The sequence below is a fragment of the Mus musculus genome, chromosome 15, assembly GCF_000001635.26.
Source record: "Mus musculus strain C57BL/6J chromosome 15, GRCm38.p6 C57BL/6J".
In the NCBI taxonomy this organism is placed as follows: domain Eukaryota; kingdom Metazoa; phylum Chordata; class Mammalia; order Rodentia; family Muridae; genus Mus; species Mus musculus.
In genome coordinates, this window is record NC_000081.6 from 99,575,652 (window position 1) to 99,594,048 (window position 18,397).

An 18,397-nucleotide genomic window follows, 5' to 3' on the forward strand; every position below is an offset into this window, starting at 1 on the left:
TAATTCATTAATTTATTTGTGCATGTGTGGTTTTGGAACAGAGTCTCACATAGCCTGGGCTAGCTTTGAACTTGTTCATTAGTCCAGGCTGGTCTTGAACTCTTGAACTCCTGATCATTTTACCTCAGCTTTCCAAGTGCAGGGATTGCAGATACGAGCCACACTTTCAGGCTGTGATCAGGGTGCACCGAGCCTCCTCCTCAGCCCCCAAATAGCAAGATTTTTAAAATCAAACATTCTAACATGATATAATCTACAGGTATTCAAGCATGATACATGCTGAGAAATAACGGTGGGAAAATATTAAGGTCTATTTTCATAATTAAACCAACACATTTCTATAAGCACAAAAAGCTGACTACGTACAGTAAAAAAACAAAAACAAAAACAAAAACAAAAAAAACACTGCAAGTCACAACACAACAATGTCAGATCTCACCAAGGAGCTTCAGGCCGGGTTTGCCGGCCTTGGGGAGTGTGTACCCCATGTGCCTACAAAGTGCATGAGCTGTGTCCAGAACCAAGGCTGAGCAGTCAAGTCTCACAATGGAGCACAGCTGACCCCACCAAGAACGCTTGGAATCCATCAGACGTTTGATTTTGATTGTTGTTGTGCATTCAGAAACCTTTTACCGTGGCCAAGGTTGGCGTGAGCCCCTCATTCAGTTCTGTGACCCACAATTTGCGAGGCTGGAAGGGTAAAGATAAACAAAAGCAAAAGCAAACACGGGAGGATACGGCGGCGGCCTCCGGGAGCATGCGAACCCACAGCCGCAGCTGGGCCTCCGGTAGGGATGCTGCTGCTGCTGCTTCCCTGGCATGAAGGAAGGCTGAGTACAAAGCCGGGGCATAGACCATGCGGTTATGGCTGAACTCCCCCTCCCCGCTGGCTTGGGATCAGACCAGAATATTCTCACCGCTCCTGGAAGTCAGTCTCCGGGCATCATGTTCTAGTCTGTGAAATGAGACCCATGGCTATCATGGTCTGGCTGATCCCATCCTTGCTTTTTTGTTTTACTTGTTGTTGTTGTTGTTGTTGTTGTTGTTGTTGTTGTTGCTGCTGCTGCTGCTGCTGCTGCTGCTGCTGCTGCTGCTGCTGCTGCTGCTGCTGCTGCTGCTGTTTTCGGCACTGGGAATGGAACCCAGGATTTACTACCATGTCCTGGGCAAGTGCTCTTCCACAGAACCACACCTCCCGCACCGTGGAAATGTGGATGTATGGCAAAACCACACAAATTGGTGTGTGGTTTCCTGGGCTGTACAGAAGCAGCGACACCTATTATGGGTCTACCATGACGCCAGGTTGGTTAGAGGCGGTGCTGTTTAGGGTCAGAACCAGTGACTGCTGTTCTCATGATCATACACAGTGTATAGATCAGAAAGGGTGTGTGGCTCACCAAAGGTCACTCAGGAACTCGATAGTCAACGGTGGGTTTGGAACCACTGTCACAGTTCAGCTCAATATGGCCTGGGGGTTTTCCAGGTGCCCCTGAGCCAGGCAGGGACTGGGCACATGGAGGGTGGAAGATACTACATACAAGATAGTATGTATCATCAAGATAAAACATGATACATTCCCTGGGTATGGTAGACAGTACATACAAGATAGTATGTATCATCAAGGCCCAATCTTGATACCCTCCACCCTTTCTGGGTGTGCTATGGTTGAAGAAGAAAACAGAGTCACAGGTACCCTTCTCAAGGCAAGATTCTTCCACCCTCCCTCTGAGTCTTTCTGGAGAGCGTGGATTGCAGGGGTGGGGGATGGAAGTGGGGAGGAGGACCCTGAACAGGGAGTACTACCTGAGCCCACATCCCCAGAGGCTCCTCTGAGCTGGCCTCTGTTGGGGTCATGTATTGTTTCTTCCTCCTCATTCTTGTCTTTCCCCCTAATGGCAAGAGTTGCTAGTCATGTGGGGGTCGGGGTAAATGTGCATGGACCCGTGTTGTGTATGTGGGGGATTTTTGTGCATCTTACTACATTCTGAAAACAAATGTATGGGAGGGACATCACTGCCATTGCTGTCTGGGCGAGGAGACCAGGGCTCAGAGCATGCCTGGGGAGTGAGGGTGTCAGGAAAGCACTCCTCTCTAGGTTCTAGCCTGAGCTCAGCCACCACTCTTCTGGGGCACCTTGGGTGAGTAACAGGCCCTCCCTTGGCTTCAGTCACCCCTTAGTGTAAGTATCTCTATCCTACGATCATCGGTTTCTCCCACATTCCTGTTCCTTGGATTGTGGCTGGCCAGGAGGACTAGAAGCCCGCCATCTGGATGCACTGTAGGCCCTCCTGCCTTTGGATCCCCAAAGAAAGAAGAGGCGTAGGGTAGGTCCGTCTTCTGAGCCTCAACAGCCATCAGAGCTGTGACAGCAGTGGCCTTGCAGAACACTGACCAAGCTTAGTGGCACCAAGACTAGAGGTTACTAGCAGGCACCATGGCCTCCTTGAGCCTGGAGAGCTAGCTGCAACTCCAGAAACATCTTCCTCCTGTGGTAAGGGTGGCTCTGAGCTCGAGATGGTATCTAGAGCCTGTTGTAGCCTTGGAGACTCTGAGTTTGGGGGAGACCTGTTTGCCTCAAAATGCAAATAGCACTGAGCAATAGCTGACAAAACCTGAGTTCTTCCTGAGAACCAGGAGCCATATTAATGCAAATCTCTGTCCTATGAGATAGTTTTATTATCTCATGTACACAGGCAGAGCAGAACTGTCACATCTCAACGACATGAGTGTGTGCTGCAGAACAGAAACCCTCATGTTCCTAAGTTGACCTTGGTGACTCTATCACGCAGGGCTAGGGTCCCAGGGCCACTGAAGCCACCTTTGGCTCCAGGCAATGGGAGTTCCTCTCTGGCTGAGATTCCTGGGTGAAGGTGGAACATAATGACTTATGGGTGATTAACTGCAAGAAAGCAAGCCCAAGACCTTTTGCCTTGGAAATTTGTCCCAGGCCAGCCAGTTGTTTTCCATCCTCTTCCAGAAGAAAGACCATCCAGTCCGCGGAAAGGCAGCGCCCACATTTCCTCACAGTTTGGGGTAAGGCATTGCCCCTTCCTTGGCCAGCCTTTTAGTCAAAGAGAAGGTCACTGGACACAGCCTCCTCTGCAGGAACTGGTGCTGGTGGTCATTGTGGGGGCTGGGGCAGCCCTGAGGCAGCTCCATGGGGTAACTGAGGAAAAAACGAGGAAAACAGAGACGTCAATCCTTATCTGGAGTCCATTAATGAGGAGAACATTAGTCAGCTGTGAAAGCTAAGATGGGGTGATAGGCCTTCGGGTGGGCAGGAGCAGGGATGGGGGCAAGTCCGCCATGGGGGAGCACAGGGTTGGCAGGAACGCCTCCTCCACCCCACGTGCCCAGGTCTACGATAGGAAGGCCCTATAAGTGCCCACAGTCTAGCCTCTCCGGAGGCCCAGAGGAAGAGAGAAGAGAAAGAGAGAGGGAGGGAGGAAGAGCCACCCCCGTGGCCCAGACCACTGGCCAGCGCTCAGAAGGCCGAGCAGCATGTGGGAACTCCGGTCCATAGCGTTCTCCCGAGCGGTGCTGGCCGAGTTCCTGGCCACGCTCCTTTTCGTCTTCTTTGGCCTTGGCTCAGCCCTCCAGTGGGCCAGCTCCCCACCCTCTGTGCTCCAGATTGCCGTGGCCTTTGGTCTGGGCATTGGCACCCTGGTTCAGGCTCTGGGCCATGTCAGCGGGGCCCACATCAACCCTGCTGTGACTGTGGCGTGCCTGGTGGGTTGCCATGTCTCCTTCCTTCGAGCTGCCTTCTACGTGGCTGCCCAGCTGCTGGGGGCCGTGGCCGGGGCCGCCATCCTCCATGAGATTACCCCTGTAGAAATCCGCGGGGACCTGGCTGTCAATGCTGTGAGTAGCCCGAGTTTCATCCCTTCTGGGAGGGGCAGACACTGAAAACCCTTGTGAGGGGTGAGGTGGGTGGGACAGACTCTGAGCAGGGGGGTGGGGGAGTAAACAGAGAGCCGAAGGCCAGGAACACAGCTACCCAAGGAGAGCAACAGAGTCACCCGGAGCATCGAGTGTGGGGCCTTCCACCCAGCACCACCAAGGAAAAGCAGCCTCGGTTTCTGTTAGACTCCATAGGAGGACTAGGCTAGACTGTAGCAGGACACAGCAACCTAGCACAGACAGGCCTTTGGGCCCTCGGGGACTCCAGGGAGCAGCGGCAAGGATCTAGAGAGGAAGGGATGAGACATCCCAGCAGCACTGAGCATGGGAGGACTGGATAGGGCCCCTCACAAGGCAACTGCTGACAGCTCTGTGTCTGGGGGCAGGTTCCAAGCAGGGAGCGCCGCTAATCCCCCAGACCCTGATTCAACCACAAAACCCATAATCTCTGCCTCAACCAACTATCTGAGGTGCCATATGGGCTTTGTCTCACCAACCAAGAAGCAGACTTGGAAAGGGAGACGGGAGATCAGATGTGCTCATGTGTTAATATCGGAAGTTCCAGAACCTAGCAGAAGCCTGCTGGAAGAGACTCTTGGAGTCTGCCTTCCTGTTATAATGGTGAACAGCACCTGGGGCACTTTGAGAGTTGAGGGTGAAGCCCTGGTCTCCACGCTCTGCAGATCTAGAAATCTGGGGACCCCTTCAGCACAGCACGCACTCTGTACCCCAAACCAGGAAAGCAGGTGCCTCTCAGGCCTCCTCCTTGTCCTTCATTTCTCCCCTGCCTCAATCCCTTGGCCCTGCCCACACCCCCCTCTGCACGTGGCTTTGCTCATGAGAGGGACGGAGGCCCTCGGGTGAGTGAGCACCCTTTTCAAAAAATCAGAAACCATGGTGAGGCTGGACACCTAGAGCCAAAGAGGAACAAGGGGCCTGCTGAGGGGTGGAGTGTTAGCCATGTCTATTAGAAAATAAATGAGCTTGTTTTACAACAGGGAGACACGCAGCTAGTCAAAGAACCCCCTGAAAACATACCGTAGGCTTTCTCTAGCAGTAAGGTGCTGGGAGCACTAAAGCCCTGGAGAATAGCCACCCCTGGTTCCCCCACCATATCCGAGCCTACCCAACCCTCAGCACCAAAGGCCGTTTCTCTGCATTGACCCACCTTAACTGGTAGAGGGGCCCCTGCCTGTCTGGAATAAGGCATCAGAGGGCCCATTTGCCCTGAGGCTAGTCAGAGACCAGTCAGGTGTTCTCTGAGGATGCTATCAAGAGTCAGTTTGGACCCCAGGAAGCTGCCACCAATGGATAGCGTCCCTGTGCCAAGCCACATACTATCCTATCCTTGGTAGACCACTGTAAGTTTAGTTCTGAGGTCTCCCCTTCCCTATATGGTTTTAATCCAGCATTCAGTAGATGCAAAGCATGGAAGCAATAAACAGTATCATCCAGGGACAGCCTGGGGTTGTGTGACACCAGACTCACACCTACACCATCAGTCTCTGAGCAGCATTGCCAGCAAGAGTGGGGCTAGAGGCTTGTCCTTGTCACCCTCGGTCTTCCAGGATTGGTTTTATTGTCCACATTTGTGCAGAATGAGACACCGAGACCACAGCAGATAGACTCCTCGCTCTAAGAGGCTTGTAGCAGAGTAGAGGCCGATGCTAGACCCCAGAAAGACCTTGAAGCACCATGCAAGGAGCTCAGGACCTAGAGGAGTGTGGGAGTTGAAAGTTGTCATCGATCCACCCCGTGCAGTGCTCAGTCCCAGAGGGCAGGGTGTGGGGCGCAGGATGACAAAACCCGGAGAGAAATGCAGCGCTGGGTGCGGCCAGGTTATGAAATGGCCTCTGAGCTCAGCCCCAAATTCTCTTCTTTTCTGCGGTAGGGGCTAGAGGGACGGTAGGTACCCTATGTGGGTATGGAAGCTCCGCCTTCAGCATCCTCAGCCTCCACAGGATATTCAGGGAGCAGCCATGGGGACAGAAGCAAGGCCTGAATGCAAGGGGTGGAGGGGAGACAGAGAGAGCTGAGGGGAACAGACTATAAGTTCCTTGACCACGGGACCACAGAAAGATTGACAACCCCCACCCCCAGCATCCTGTTGTATCAGTATGACCTAGAGATCACACTAGACTTTCTACAACCAGGTTCAAAGCTTCCAGCTGCGTTAGGAACCTCTTCCCAAAATCTGAAACATGATATCTCTTCCCTCTCACAAACCTCTACATCCTCATCTGGGATGAGGTTCTGGGATCTACCTCCCTGCCTTGGGCTGTCCCTGGTTCATCCTCTGCCTTGAGGCCAGGTTTCAGAAGGGGCAGTGGTTATGATTAGGGTAGAGGGGGCGGTATTCTGGCTCTCTGCCTCCTCGAGGTCTCCATGGAGCCGGAAGCAGGTGAGCAGATAGAGGGGGCAGTGGGACCAGCCTCCTTGGACTCATGCCTCCACCTCTCTCTCCAGCTCCACAACAATGCAACAGCCGGCCAGGCGGTGACTGTGGAGCTCTTCCTGACCATGCAGCTGGTGCTGTGCATCTTTGCCTCCACTGATGAGCGCCGCAGTGACAACCTGGGTAGCCCTGCTCTCTCCATTGGTTTCTCTGTTACCCTGGGCCACCTCCTTGGGGTAAGTAAGTCAAAGCCACAGGTTTCAGCTGCCCTACAAGAACTAAAACATACATGTCCCCGAAAGAAACAGCCACATATCACTGTAGAGATCGACACACACGACTCTCTAGAGAGACTGTCTCACAGAACACCCAAGGAAGACACATAACCTGTGTCCCCTAAAAGCTGTGACCCCCTGAAAGACAGATATTCTTCTGGTCTCAAGTGAATGGAAGCCCAGGAATTAACCACCCACAGTCCCCATCTCCTTTTCTTTTTGGGGGGGAGGGAGAGGGGGGGGTTGAGACAGGGTTTCTCTGTGTAGCCCTGACTGTTCTGGAACTCACTCTGTAGACCAGGCTGGCCTTGAACTCAGAAATCTGCCTGCCTCTGCCTCCCAAGTGCTGGGATTAAAGGCCTGCGCCACCACTGCCCCTCCTTTTTTTTTAAAGATGTATGTATGTATGTATGTATGTATGTATGTATGTATGTATTTATTTATTATATGTAAGTACACTGTAGTTGTTTTCAGACACACCAGAAGATGGCATCAGATCTCATTACAGATGGTTGTGAGCCACCATGTGGTTGCTGGGATTTGAACTCAGGACCTCTGGGAGAGCAGTCAGTGTTCAACCCCCATCTCCCTTTTCTTTCTTTCTTTCTTTCTTTCTTTTTTTTTTTTTTTTTTTTTTTTTTGAGTCTGAGTCTTACTAGGCAGTCTCAGCTGTCCTGAAACTCACTGAGTAGACCAGGGTGTCCTTGAACTCACAGAGATCTTGCCTCCCAAGTGCTGGGATGAAAGGTGTGGATTGCTAGTCCCAACCTTCACGGGTTCACTCTAAGCTGTGGCCAAGCTTCCTCAGTTCTGGGAAGGAGGGTGAGGATGCTGTGCCTGTCCTCACCCCCCTCTCTCCTCCACCCCTCCCACTACAGATCTATTTCACCGGCTGCTCCATGAATCCAGCCCGCTCCCTGGCTCCAGCAGTTGTCACTGGCAAGTTTGATGATCACTGGGTAATGGCCAAATCTCTGCCTTCCCCATTCCTAGAAATCACCCCAGAGAGACACTATGGTCCATATCACACAGGAGGGCTGGGGTCTCCATTTGTCCTGGGGTCCAGGGAAACCTTGGTTCCACTCTACAGAGCTGTGCCAAGGATTCTTCCCCTGTCCCTCCCTATAAATGAAAATAACAGCCAGTATTTTATTGGCTTTCTTGGGAGAAATTAAGCAAGCTTATTTCCATAACACAGTGCCTGGCATTCAGAACCCAGTAAATGATATTCATACTTAACAGTTAGCCGCGTGTGGTGTGTGCTGGGCGGTTTTCTCAGAGCTTTGCAAACCTTAGCCCGTTTAATTGCCTCATCTCCAGAAGTGAGCATTCTTGTGGGGGAAAAGATACAGGCTCAGAGGCAGTGACTGTCCAAGTTCACACAAGTGGTGGAATCAGGACTCACAGCCAGCTTCAGAACTTGCCCACTAGCCCCACACACTAACAAGTCGCCCTTGGCAGCTCGTGATGACCTTTATTGCATAAGTCTTGACAATACCAGAGGCACAGGAGGGCCAGTTCCTACACTAACCGGGATAGCAGCGTGACCAGGCGGTGCTGCCGGCTGGGCTGGGCGAGCGGGTGCCAGTGCCTTCTCCCCCCCTTCCCCAGGTCTTCTGGATCGGACCCCTGGTGGGCGCCGTCATCGGTTCCCTCCTCTACAACTACCTGCTGTTCCCCTCGACCAAGAGCCTGCAGGAGCGCCTGGCGGTGCTCAAGGGCCTGGAGCCGGACACTGACTGGGAGGAACGCGAAGTGCGGCGGCGGCAGTCGGTGGAGCTGCACTCTCCGCAGAGCCTGCCGCGCGGCAGCAAGGCCTGAGCGCCCCGGCAGCGCAGTGCAGCGCAGCCGGCCGACGGCTCGCCCCCTCCCTCTCCCTGGCCCGCCGTCGGTTCCCAGTGCAGGGTAGCTAGCTGCTCCTGCGCCTGCGAGCGCGGTGAGCCTCAAGAAGGGGCTCGCCCGGGAACCTGGCAGTACCTCGGCCCCGAAGCCCTGGCCCCAGCTACCCTCGAGCTCGCCCCTTGCAGGGAACCAGACACTTGGGGATCGTGGCAGTGGGGAGACGGAGAGCTCTGGAGAGCCCGCTCTGGTGCCTAGGGAGAGGTGCATAGAGACCACCCTGGAGAGGGGGGTCTGTGGTTAGTGCATCTAATTTTATTAGGGTGTAAAAGTGCTCGTCCATCTCTGCGTGTTTCTTTCCTCACGTGCAGAGACTGCATGTTCCTGAGGGTGACCCCGAGTGCCCGTGGTGATACGGGGCGGGGGACTTTCATTCTTGCTTTGGCCTTCCCCTCCTGTACCTGCAATAAATCCACTTCCTCTGCTACAGATGAGTCCTCCCTTGCAGCCAGCCCCAGAATGGGGGTAGGGGTGGGAAGCTGGTTTCCAACCTCTTCTAACGACCCCCTGGGAAGACTCCCCAAGAATCTACCAGTCCTCAGCCCAAAGACTTGCCAGGGCTCCTTGCTGGAAGGAACGTGTCAACTAGAGAACAAGTCCCCTAGACTTGACCTCTAGGGAAGGAAGGACTGGGTATCCAAGGACTTTTTGCCCGGAGGGAGGGCTCTACAAGGGGGAGAGGAGAGCCAGGACTACGGGTGTGCGGGTGTGCGTGACTCCCATCCCCAGGGAGCCCACACACACCTAAAGATTAGCCTTCCACTTGGGCAACGAAAACAAAAGCCCTCTGTGGGGCCCCAGCTTTTGTCTCGGGAGAGGGGGAGATTTGCAACTAGACACTGCTTGAAAGGAGACACTCGGGTTTCGCAAGGGAGTCCTGGAGCCCGGCACACAGCGCATGCCTATGGCTGGCAGGGTAAGGTGCTCAGGCATGCAACCACAGGCACCGGGCAACGCCCCTCCCTCCATCCCTTATTGTCCTTCCTCGCCAGGAATCTCTGCTCTTCCTCCCTGCCCTATGCTCCACCCTCTTCCGGTTCCCACTGCCCGACAGTTACTGCGTGTGGACCCTGCAGCCTGCAGAGGAAGGAAGCCACTTGACCAGGCAGAGGCAGGTCGGAATCTAGAACCCAGGCTTCTAAGTTCCCAGGTCAGGGCAATGAGATTAAGCTGGGATTAAAGATGCTGTGTTCACTGTGATTCATAATGCCCTTATCACACCATGTTAGGATCATTTCGTTATTGCTGCCTTCTTGGGCAGGTGAAGGCAGAAGAGGCCAGACCTCTAACCTCCTCTGCTTCTTCTTGTAAGTGGTGGCTAAATCAAAGGGGAGAGCCCTGGTATCCCAGGGTCCAGACAGGAGATGGCTTTACTCTTGGCCCCATCCAGGTCTCCCAGCCTTTCCTTATTGCCTTATGGCCTTCCCCTTCCTTCCTTCCTCACTCACACTTCCTCTCTCCAGCTACTGCCTAACTAATCTAAGGGTCACAATCTTGAGCCCCTTCTCCATGCCCTGTGTCACCCCCACACTCTCATGGCTTCTGTCTCCATCTGTCCCCATCATGAGCCTCATGCCCCAACATCCCATTCATGTGACCATGTGTGTATAGGGGAAATCTCTGTAACTGACCTTTCTGTCTCCTTGAATGAATTTCTCACTGGAGGCAAGAAGAGGTGTGGTGGGGGTACATGCTGTGGAAAGGACCTTCCCGAACTCCAGCAGCTGGTGACAGTGGCTTGACCTCATGGCTGCCAGAAGAGTGGGTATCGGTGACCTCTGGGGCTGCCTTTCCGTCACTGCCCTGAAAGTTCAAAGGCACTTCACCCCCAACACACCCCTCTTGAAGGTCAAGAATGTATCTGAACCACTTTCTGAGTCACATCCTCCCCGGGACTGGGGCCAGAGGCCACAGCAAGATTCTAAATAATGGGAGTATAGGGGAATAAGGGCGATTAAGCTTCTCTGCGTCCCAGCAACTTTTATCTGTGCTAACTTTTATCTAATGAAAACCTTCCATCAGAATAATAGCCCCTACTTGGTGGTGCACGCCTTTAATCCCAGCACTCGGGAGGCAGAGATTTCTGAGTTCGAGGCCGGCCTGGTCTACAGAGTGAGTTCCAGGACAGCCAGAGCTATACAGACAAACCCTGTCTCGAAAAAACAAACAAACAAACAAACAAACAAACGAATGAATGAATAATAGCCCCTGCCGTGTAAGCCTTTGCTATTTCCAGATAATTCCCTTAGCACCCCAGCCTTGTGAGACAGGCAGAACAAATGCTTCCTTTCCCATTTGATTCTGAAACTGAGGCCCTAAAGTCTGCCCCCAAAGACACACAGCTAATACAAGACAGCAGAGCCAGGACTCAAATCCAGGACATCTTACTTAAAACCCAGTATCTTTCCATGGAGGCAAACAATATGCTCTTCCTGCCATCCCCTGGCAGAAACCAGAACACTCATCAGGGCTGATCCAGCCCAGTCCAGACCCCAATCATGTAGTGGACAAAGAGCCTTGAAGAGGGTGGTGCCTGGGTCAGGAGGAAATGACACAAGGACTCATGGATGGTTCCAGCCCTTGAAGCGCACCCAGCCAAGAAGGTGGAGGTCAGGCACACCCAAACTAGACAGAGACAGGACAGCATGAAGGCAGCGGGACAGGCCTCCAGGTCCCCAAGCTGGGGGATGCAGGGCTCTGGGCTGACAGGAGGAAGAGGCTGACTCTGTCCCAGTAGCATCCTTTCCTACTCTGTGCCCAAGGGCTTCATACCTCCAAAAGTTGCTTCGATGTCTGTATCTCCAAGCTGTGGTCCTGTCCATATATCATCCTCTCAGGCAGTGTAAGCTCTCCAAGGCAGGACATTCTCTTACCTACTTTCCCTCTTGGTCTTGTCTAACTCAATGTTCTGCATAGAGTAAACACTTAGTAAGCACTCGTTTGTCAATACATCGGGGTTCTGCATATAGCGAGCATTCAGTAAATGCCCAGTTGTCAATAAATGCTTTCTCCCACAACTTAGAAGTGGTCAGTACAGCCCAGGTGCCAGACACAGTCCCAGGTCCCCAGCATTTCCACCCAGGGAATCTAGAGGTTCCCTGATGAGGAGAGATGGAACAAAGGCCTTTCTCTGAAAGATTCTAGTCCCTCTACCATAAGTGGGAAGCCATCCTTCCCAGCCCAAAAGTTCCCAGGGGGGCTTCCTTTGAGCAGGAAGGCCAGGACCTTGAGTGCACAAGGCAAAGACATTATTATCATTATTATTATTTATTATTATTATTATTATTACATTTGTCCTATGTGTTGTGAACATTTCCCTGCATATATGTCTGTGCGCCATGTGAGTGTTTGGTGCCCACAGAAGCCAGAAGAGGACATCCCTCAGATATAGTTACAGACTATTGTGAGCTGCCATGTGGGCACTGGGAATCAAACAAACCCAGGTCCTCTGGAAGAGCAGCCAGTGCTTTTAACCACAGAGCCATCTCTCCAGTGCCCAGTTCTAAAGAATAGTATCTATGACAGCAGAGGAAGGGACAGAATCACAGCCCCATTGTTACCCAAAAGTGCCTGAGTTCCCTTAATGTTTAGTTAAAATTGGATCCTTGGCTTCGACACAGAAAAGAACTCCAGGAGAAGCCAGCATGAAACAGAGTTGGAGTCCATTAAGAGAAAGAAAAAACTGAGACCCCTGAGTGGGTGGGTATGGACTTCTCCATAAAGAGTCCCAATGACATGTCTACGTAGTCACCATACATAACATTTTGGTGACTCTCAGAGGGTTGCTAAGAAACTGGTTTTTCTTCAATAAATGAGATTTCAAGGTGGCTCTGGAGGTGGCACTGGAGAGATAGGATTACAATCTGATAAAATAAAACCAGAAACCACTAGGGTGGCGGTGGGGGGGGGGGGGAATAGAATGCATTGTTTTACTGTAAAGGGTGTTTCTGGTGAGATTCCTAGAAAATTACAGGTTTACAACAGGGCAGGAAGAAGCCTTAAGCAAATGTTTATTGCCTTGGAGTTAGTGACTCTGAGCCAGTGAGTCCCCCCTTCTATAACAGACTATTAAGTGGCTTCAGAGGAGCCTTAGATGGGGTTACAGTGAGATAAGGAACGGGCAACAGATACCACGACTTCACAAGTTGGCTAGGATAGCTTTTCATGGTGAATGGGGTCCTTCCTGAGAGACCTAGGAAACTGAGCATTTACACTGTGAGAGGAAAAAGGCCTTAAGCAGATGTTGCTAAATGTGTTGGCATTTACTGTTCTCAGCTGGCGGGAGCTTCGCCCACACTCTAGGGCAAGGGTGGCCAGGGGTTCCTTTCTCTTCCCATATTCCCCAAAATTTACCAGTAATTCTATCACACCTTGTCCCCAGTAAGAGATCTGGTGACCCTGACTGATGGTCAGAGATATGAAAAGATCTCAGACACAGCCTTGGAAACAGAATCGGCTGCCACTCGGGGTAACCTTGACAGATGGAGCCTCCTTAGTTACACCAAAACGACTCCTTGTGACCAAGTCTGTGTGGCACGTTGTGGTCTCCATCCCAGCCTGAGCCAGTGACTTCTGACTTCTGGACTCCTCACAAAGTTGCTTGAAATTAAATCACTTTCAAAGTAGAGACAATTCAAATCTATATTTTTAATCCATAAAATGTCAAGAACTAGTTCTTTTGTTTGTTTTGTTTGTTTTTGAGATAGGGTCTTACTATGTAGCCTTTGGGTGACCTAGAACTCACTATGTAGATCAGTCTGTCCTTGAACTCAGCAATCTGCTTGTCTCTGCCTCCTGAAGGTTGGAAATAACAGCTACCATGCCTGGCCAAAACTAGCTTTTCTCCCCTATCCCCCAGTACTGGGCATTGAACTTAGGGCCCTTCATATGCTAGGCAAGAACTCTACCACTGAGCTATATTCCCAGCCAGAACAAGTTCTCGGTCCTTTGTTAGCTGGGAAAGAGAAGGCTCAAATTCCCAGGCAGCACATGAGACCAGCCCGCTCTAAAAGGACAGATTGTGAGACCTATGGATCCAGGAAGACTGTGCCTGGGCAGAGAAGATGCATTCAAAAAGAGGGAGGGTGGCCGGGGAAGGAAATTGAGTTGCAGCCACAGGAAGATGTCTGGCCTGAAGGTCTCTGATCCTGGAGGCACTGCCCTGCTCTGCTGGGGGCATAGCCCTGCGACTCCGGAGAAAAGAACAGTCCACCTGACCAGGGCCGTTGGGGAAGAGCCGCTCAGCAGGAAATGCCAGGCAGAACGGGAACAATAGTGGGGTTTCTTTGGACCCTGTTTTCTTTGGCCTCTTAGCTGCCACCTGGCCCAAAGTTCCTCCTCCCCGTTCTTGCTTTTCCTTAGGCTCCACCCTCAGCCCCTGCTGGACACGTGTATCTTTTCTCTTCCTCTGTTGCACCCTAGGGCTCAATTACCCTAGGAGGCTTTTAAAACTGACCAAGACATGAGGTGACTTTCCTGGGCCTTGCTCTATGGCTGGTACGGTGCAACGGTGCAAAGTGCTCAAACACTAACCGTACGGGGTAGAGGGAGTGCAGCTCTTTTTCTGGGATCCTGAGGATGGGTCCTTGCCCTGCCCCCAAACCCTAGAAGGTCCTCCCTCCAATCTCCTTCTACACATGCCAAACCTGCGGAGGGGGAAGGTGGAGGGTTGGGAGAAGCAATGGAGAGGGTCTGGAAGCCCAAAGAAAAAAAGGACAAGAGGAAGCTGGGAACTAGAAAAATGTGTTGGCCAGTCCAAGAGTGCAAGGACTTGATGGAGTGGGGGTGGGGACGAGAAAAACCAACTGTATGAGTGTGCAAACTAGAAAGTGAGATAGGCCGGCAGAAACAAAGACCTGCAGATTGAAAGAGGCTAAAGGCAGGCGAACTAGATAGAGCTAGAAACAGTAATGGACAGCTCGTTTTAAAAAAAAGGAAGAAAACGTAGAAACGAAGAGTCAGAGAGACAGGCAGAAAGAGGAAGACTCAGAAGTCAAAGGGTGATAGACTGAGGAAAAGAGACAAGGCTAAAAGACTGGTGGGGAGAGGGCGCAGAAACGCAGGAACACATGGAGGGAGAGGGCCAGAGACACAGAAAGAGACAGAGAGACAAAGAGAGGTGGGGATGGGGGTACTGAGACTGTCACGTTGGGAGAAAGACCAACAGGGACAAGAAGCAAACAGCCACTCCGGAGGTCTAGTGTGACTAAAGTGATGGAGTTCTGGGTTGAAAACAGAAGAGGCCAAGACCCTTTCCTCTGACCCCAGTCTCAGGCACTTCCCTAAGCCCAAACAACCCAAATTGATCACCACCCCAGGGTCCCCAAGGGCTACCACTGAGAACGCCTCCTAGAGCCCGCTGCCTAGAGGCACCGCCACACGCGGCGTCGAGGATTGCCGAGCGCAGAGCAGGCTGGCACTGTACTCCCGATCCAACGCCCCCGCTCCTGCCGGGCTGGACCGGGGAGAGGCCCACGATCGCCGAACCGCCCCCGCCACGGGCGGATAAGGAGCTAAGAGGCGCTGTCCTCAGAGACTCTCATCACTCTGACCCGTCCGTGGGTGAGACCGACCGGGTCAAGATGCTCCGGTCGCGCGAGCCCAAGGAGGAGAAAAGGGGAAGGCTGCCGGCCGGCCCCGGACGCCGGTAAAGGCCGGCCGGAGAGGGACTTCCAGAGCTCGGTGCGAGAGGAGAGCCGGGACCGCGCTCAGCCGCCAGGAGAGCCCAGCACGCACGTCGACCAGGAGGGCGCGGGAGCAGCGCTGAGCGCACGATGCGCGCGACCCAGACCGCCGGGCCAGTCTACACTGCCGCGTGGGTCACGTGGCCCGGGCGGGTCCGCCGCTGTGCGGCCGGGGGGCCGGGGGTGCGCGGGGCGGGGGGCTGCGAGCGCGCGCCCGCCAGGCTCGCTCCCTGCGCGCTGCGCTGGCCTCTGGGCGCGGGAGCCGCCCCCGGCCCCCCCGCGCTCTGCCCGCCGCGGGGCGCGCGCCCTCTATATAGCGCGCCCCTGCCCGGTCCGCGCCAGGCCGCCTGCCACGGAGTGGGCACCGCACGTCGCGCAGAGCCCCGCAGACAGACGCCCGCCGCTGCCAGCGCCGCCCCGACGGCCGCCCCGCGACGCAGCCGCTGCCACCGGGCCCCCAAGGCCACCATGAAGAAGGAGGTGTGTTCAGTTGCCTTCTTCAAGGCCGTGTTCGCAGAGTTCCTGGCCACCCTCATCTTCGTCTTCTTTGGCCTGGGCTCGGCACTCAAGTGGCCCTCGGCGCTGCCCACCATTCTGCAGATCTCCATAGCCTTTGGCCTGGCCATAGGTACCTTGGCCCAAGCCCTGGGACCTGTGAGTGGTGGCCACATCAATCCGGCCATTACTCTGGCCCTCTTAATAGGCAACCAGATCTCTCTGCTCCGAGCCATCTTCTACGTGGCAGCCCAGCTGGTGGGTGCCATTGCTGGAGCAGGCATCCTGTACTGGTTGGCGCCAGGCAATGCCCGGGGTAACCTGGCCGTCAATGCGGTGAGTGTCCACCAGACTGTGGAGGGATGGGCAGGGACCCTGGGGACATTTCAGACCAGACCTTCCATGCTCCTCCATCTTGAGAATGGGTACAACCAAAACACCAGGGCATAACTTAGCCAGTAAGAGCAGGCTGACCAACCTCCTGGCCAACCTCAGTGCTCCCGGGTCCTGGCTTCTCTTCACATTCTCCCTCATCTACCCCTCCCTCTCCTATGCTGCATTCCCTGGCCTAACTCCCCAGGGCCGCCAAAACATCCCTTCCATCTCTAATCTCACCTGTGACTTCTTTCTTGTGACCCCCCTTGGTGGTGTAGTTTTAAGGGACCCACCAAGGAGCCATGGATAGTGATGGATGGAGGTCTGGAGCAACCGTGATCTCCCTGGGCTTCCAGTTTACTACCCATGACATGGAGGTGATCAGAGCACAGCCAGTGCCCTGGGGATTACACTTAGAAGCCATGATGTGATGCACCCCCAGTGCTGGCTCCCCCTTTTGTAACCCCTGCTCCTGCCCCCCTGCTGTCTCTCCATCTTTGCAGCCCTAGATTCAGCCCCCTGTCCCATGTGAACTGGGCTCATTAATCAAACACAGAGGAGGATTTTCTCGGCCATTGTCAAGCTGTGAGTCAGACACACTGGAGAGACGGGTTTGAAGTTGGCACCGGCAGCGGGTCAGGCATGGATAGGAGGCCAGGGGCTGTTTGCAGTAGGCAAACTGGGCAGCTGCCCACAGGAGGGAGGGTAAATGCCAGCTCATGGGGGCTGGGGATTGGGCAGAGCCGTTGACACGATGGCACCCAGGAAAACTTGCTGACACCCTACCCTCTGGCTACAGGCCTGAGCTTCAAGCTTGCGCACACTGAAGTGCAGTTTCTCCAACAAATCGCCTGTCTGGATCATGCAGGGGACTTGACTTCCAAGAGCTCAGGCTCTAGGTGTCCTTGAAGACCAGAACCTTACTTGTCTAGCCTGTCACCGAGCCTGAAGGCTGCTAGCAGGGTCCTAACCCAGCTCTTCCTTGCAGCTCAGCAACAACACAACACCAGGCAAGGCCGTGGTGGTGGAGTTAATCTTGACTTTCCAGCTGGCCCTCTGCATCTTCTCCTCCACGGACTCCCGCCGCACCAGCCCGGTGGGCTCCCCAGCCTTATCCATTGGCTTGTCGGTCACACTGGGCCATCTTGTGGGGGTGAGTAGTGCTGGCACAAACCGGGGTGTCATGGAGATGAACAGTGGAACCCCAGAATGCCAGCTCCTCCAGATAGATAAGACCCGATAGAGTTTAAGATCTGGTCTTGGGTATCTAAGCTGTAGCCTTACTGGACTCTAGGTTTGATGTTGCCCATCCCCCCCCAAGACCCTCCATGGACTGAGAAGCTGAGTAAGTGGAAGGGAGGGCGAGCACAGAGACTCAAGCCAGAGCAGGTGCTTAAGAAATGTGGTTTGGTGGGCAGCTGGGCTGCGTGGGCAGTCAGCATCCTAGGGACTGAGAAACCTGGATTTGAGGTGTGGCTGGTTCCCACACTGTGTGACCCTGAGAGAGAGTCAGAATTCTGTGGGAGTGGAAGGGATGGCACCCTCCTCACCGTGACCCCCCTATCTACCCAGATCTACTTCACCGGCTGTTCCATGAACCCAGCCCGATCTTTCGGCCCTGCGGTGGTCATGAATCGGTTCAGCCCCTCTCACTGGGTGAGTGCGGGCCTTCCCCCGGCTCCTGAAAACACGGCAGCGTACTGAACTGAAAATCCAGAATTGACTGGACATTCTGGGTGTTGTCGGACCAGATCTTGGGGGTTGGACAGAGAATGTCTTTAGAAGTACATGGGAGTGGGGGTGGGGTCTGTGTTAATCTGAGGACTTTGTCTGCCCCTCTGTGTATCTGTCCTCTGATGCTGTATTTATTTGTCCCTATGAAGATATTGGGGCTTGTTCTTCTGGGACTGTACCCCTTGACAGCGTCTCCATGTGTTAGCCAAGCTTGAAGCTACATCAGGGGGTCTGTGTTAATCTGAGGACTTTGTCTGCCCCTCTGTGTATCTGTCCTCTGATGCTGTATTTATTTGTCCCTATGGAGATATTGGGGCTTGTTCTTCTGGGACTGTACCCCTGGACAGTGTCTCCATGTGCTAGCCAAGCTTGAAGCTCCAAAAAGGATGGTAGAGCCTTGCTGGGCCCTGCATTTTGGAAGACACATGTTTTGGAGGCTCTGTCTGTCTCCTTAGAAAACTCACTTGCCTCTCTTTGGGGTGGGATTGGGAATCCTGTCTCTCCTGGGCTCTGCCTGCCTCCTTAGAGGGTCTGTGGTCCATGACCTTGTCAGTAAGGACTGGTTCACAGTAATCAGCCCCGGAGATGAAAGACACCGTTCCTTCTGGAGGCCTGGAGATCTATGCGTCCATTTCCTTTCA

At 53.7% G+C, this 18,397-nt stretch overlaps 2 protein-coding genes and 1 long non-coding RNA gene across 5 annotated transcripts in view; 2 read left to right on the forward strand and 1 right to left on the reverse strand.

Moving 5' to 3' along the window:
* Gm34765 overlaps positions 1-18,397 on the reverse strand; it is a 25,891-nt gene continuing 7,494 nt past the window's right edge. For 2 of the 3 annotated variants that reach the window (XR_003951480.1, XR_384446.3), the window contains exon 4: positions 1,071-3,166. This is a non-coding gene — a long non-coding RNA (predicted gene, 34765). Of the gene's footprint in view, positions 3,167-18,397 lie in introns of all 3 variants that reach the window. The other variant, XR_875660.2, reaches the window with a different exon arrangement.
* Positions 3,405-8,894, forward strand: Aqp2 (aquaporin 2). The gene is made up of 4 exons (NM_009699.3): positions 3,405-3,861; positions 6,367-6,531; positions 7,449-7,529; positions 8,182-8,894. The coding sequence occupies exons 1-4, from the start codon at positions 3,502-3,504 to the stop codon at positions 8,389-8,391; spliced, it is 816 nt and encodes a 271-aa protein (NP_033829.3). The 5' UTR covers positions 3,405-3,501; the 3' UTR covers positions 8,392-8,894.
* Aqp5 (aquaporin 5) overlaps positions 15,377-18,397 on the forward strand; it is a 3,802-nt gene continuing 781 nt past the window's right edge. Inside the window, exons 1-3 of the mRNA NM_009701.4 lie at positions 15,377-15,983; positions 17,011-17,175; positions 17,595-17,678. Coding sequence (NP_033831.1) covers positions 15,621-15,983; positions 17,011-17,175; positions 17,595-17,678 — 612 coding nt within the window. The 5' untranslated portion in view covers positions 15,377-15,620. The remainder of the gene's footprint in view (positions 15,984-17,010; positions 17,176-17,594; positions 17,679-18,397) is intronic.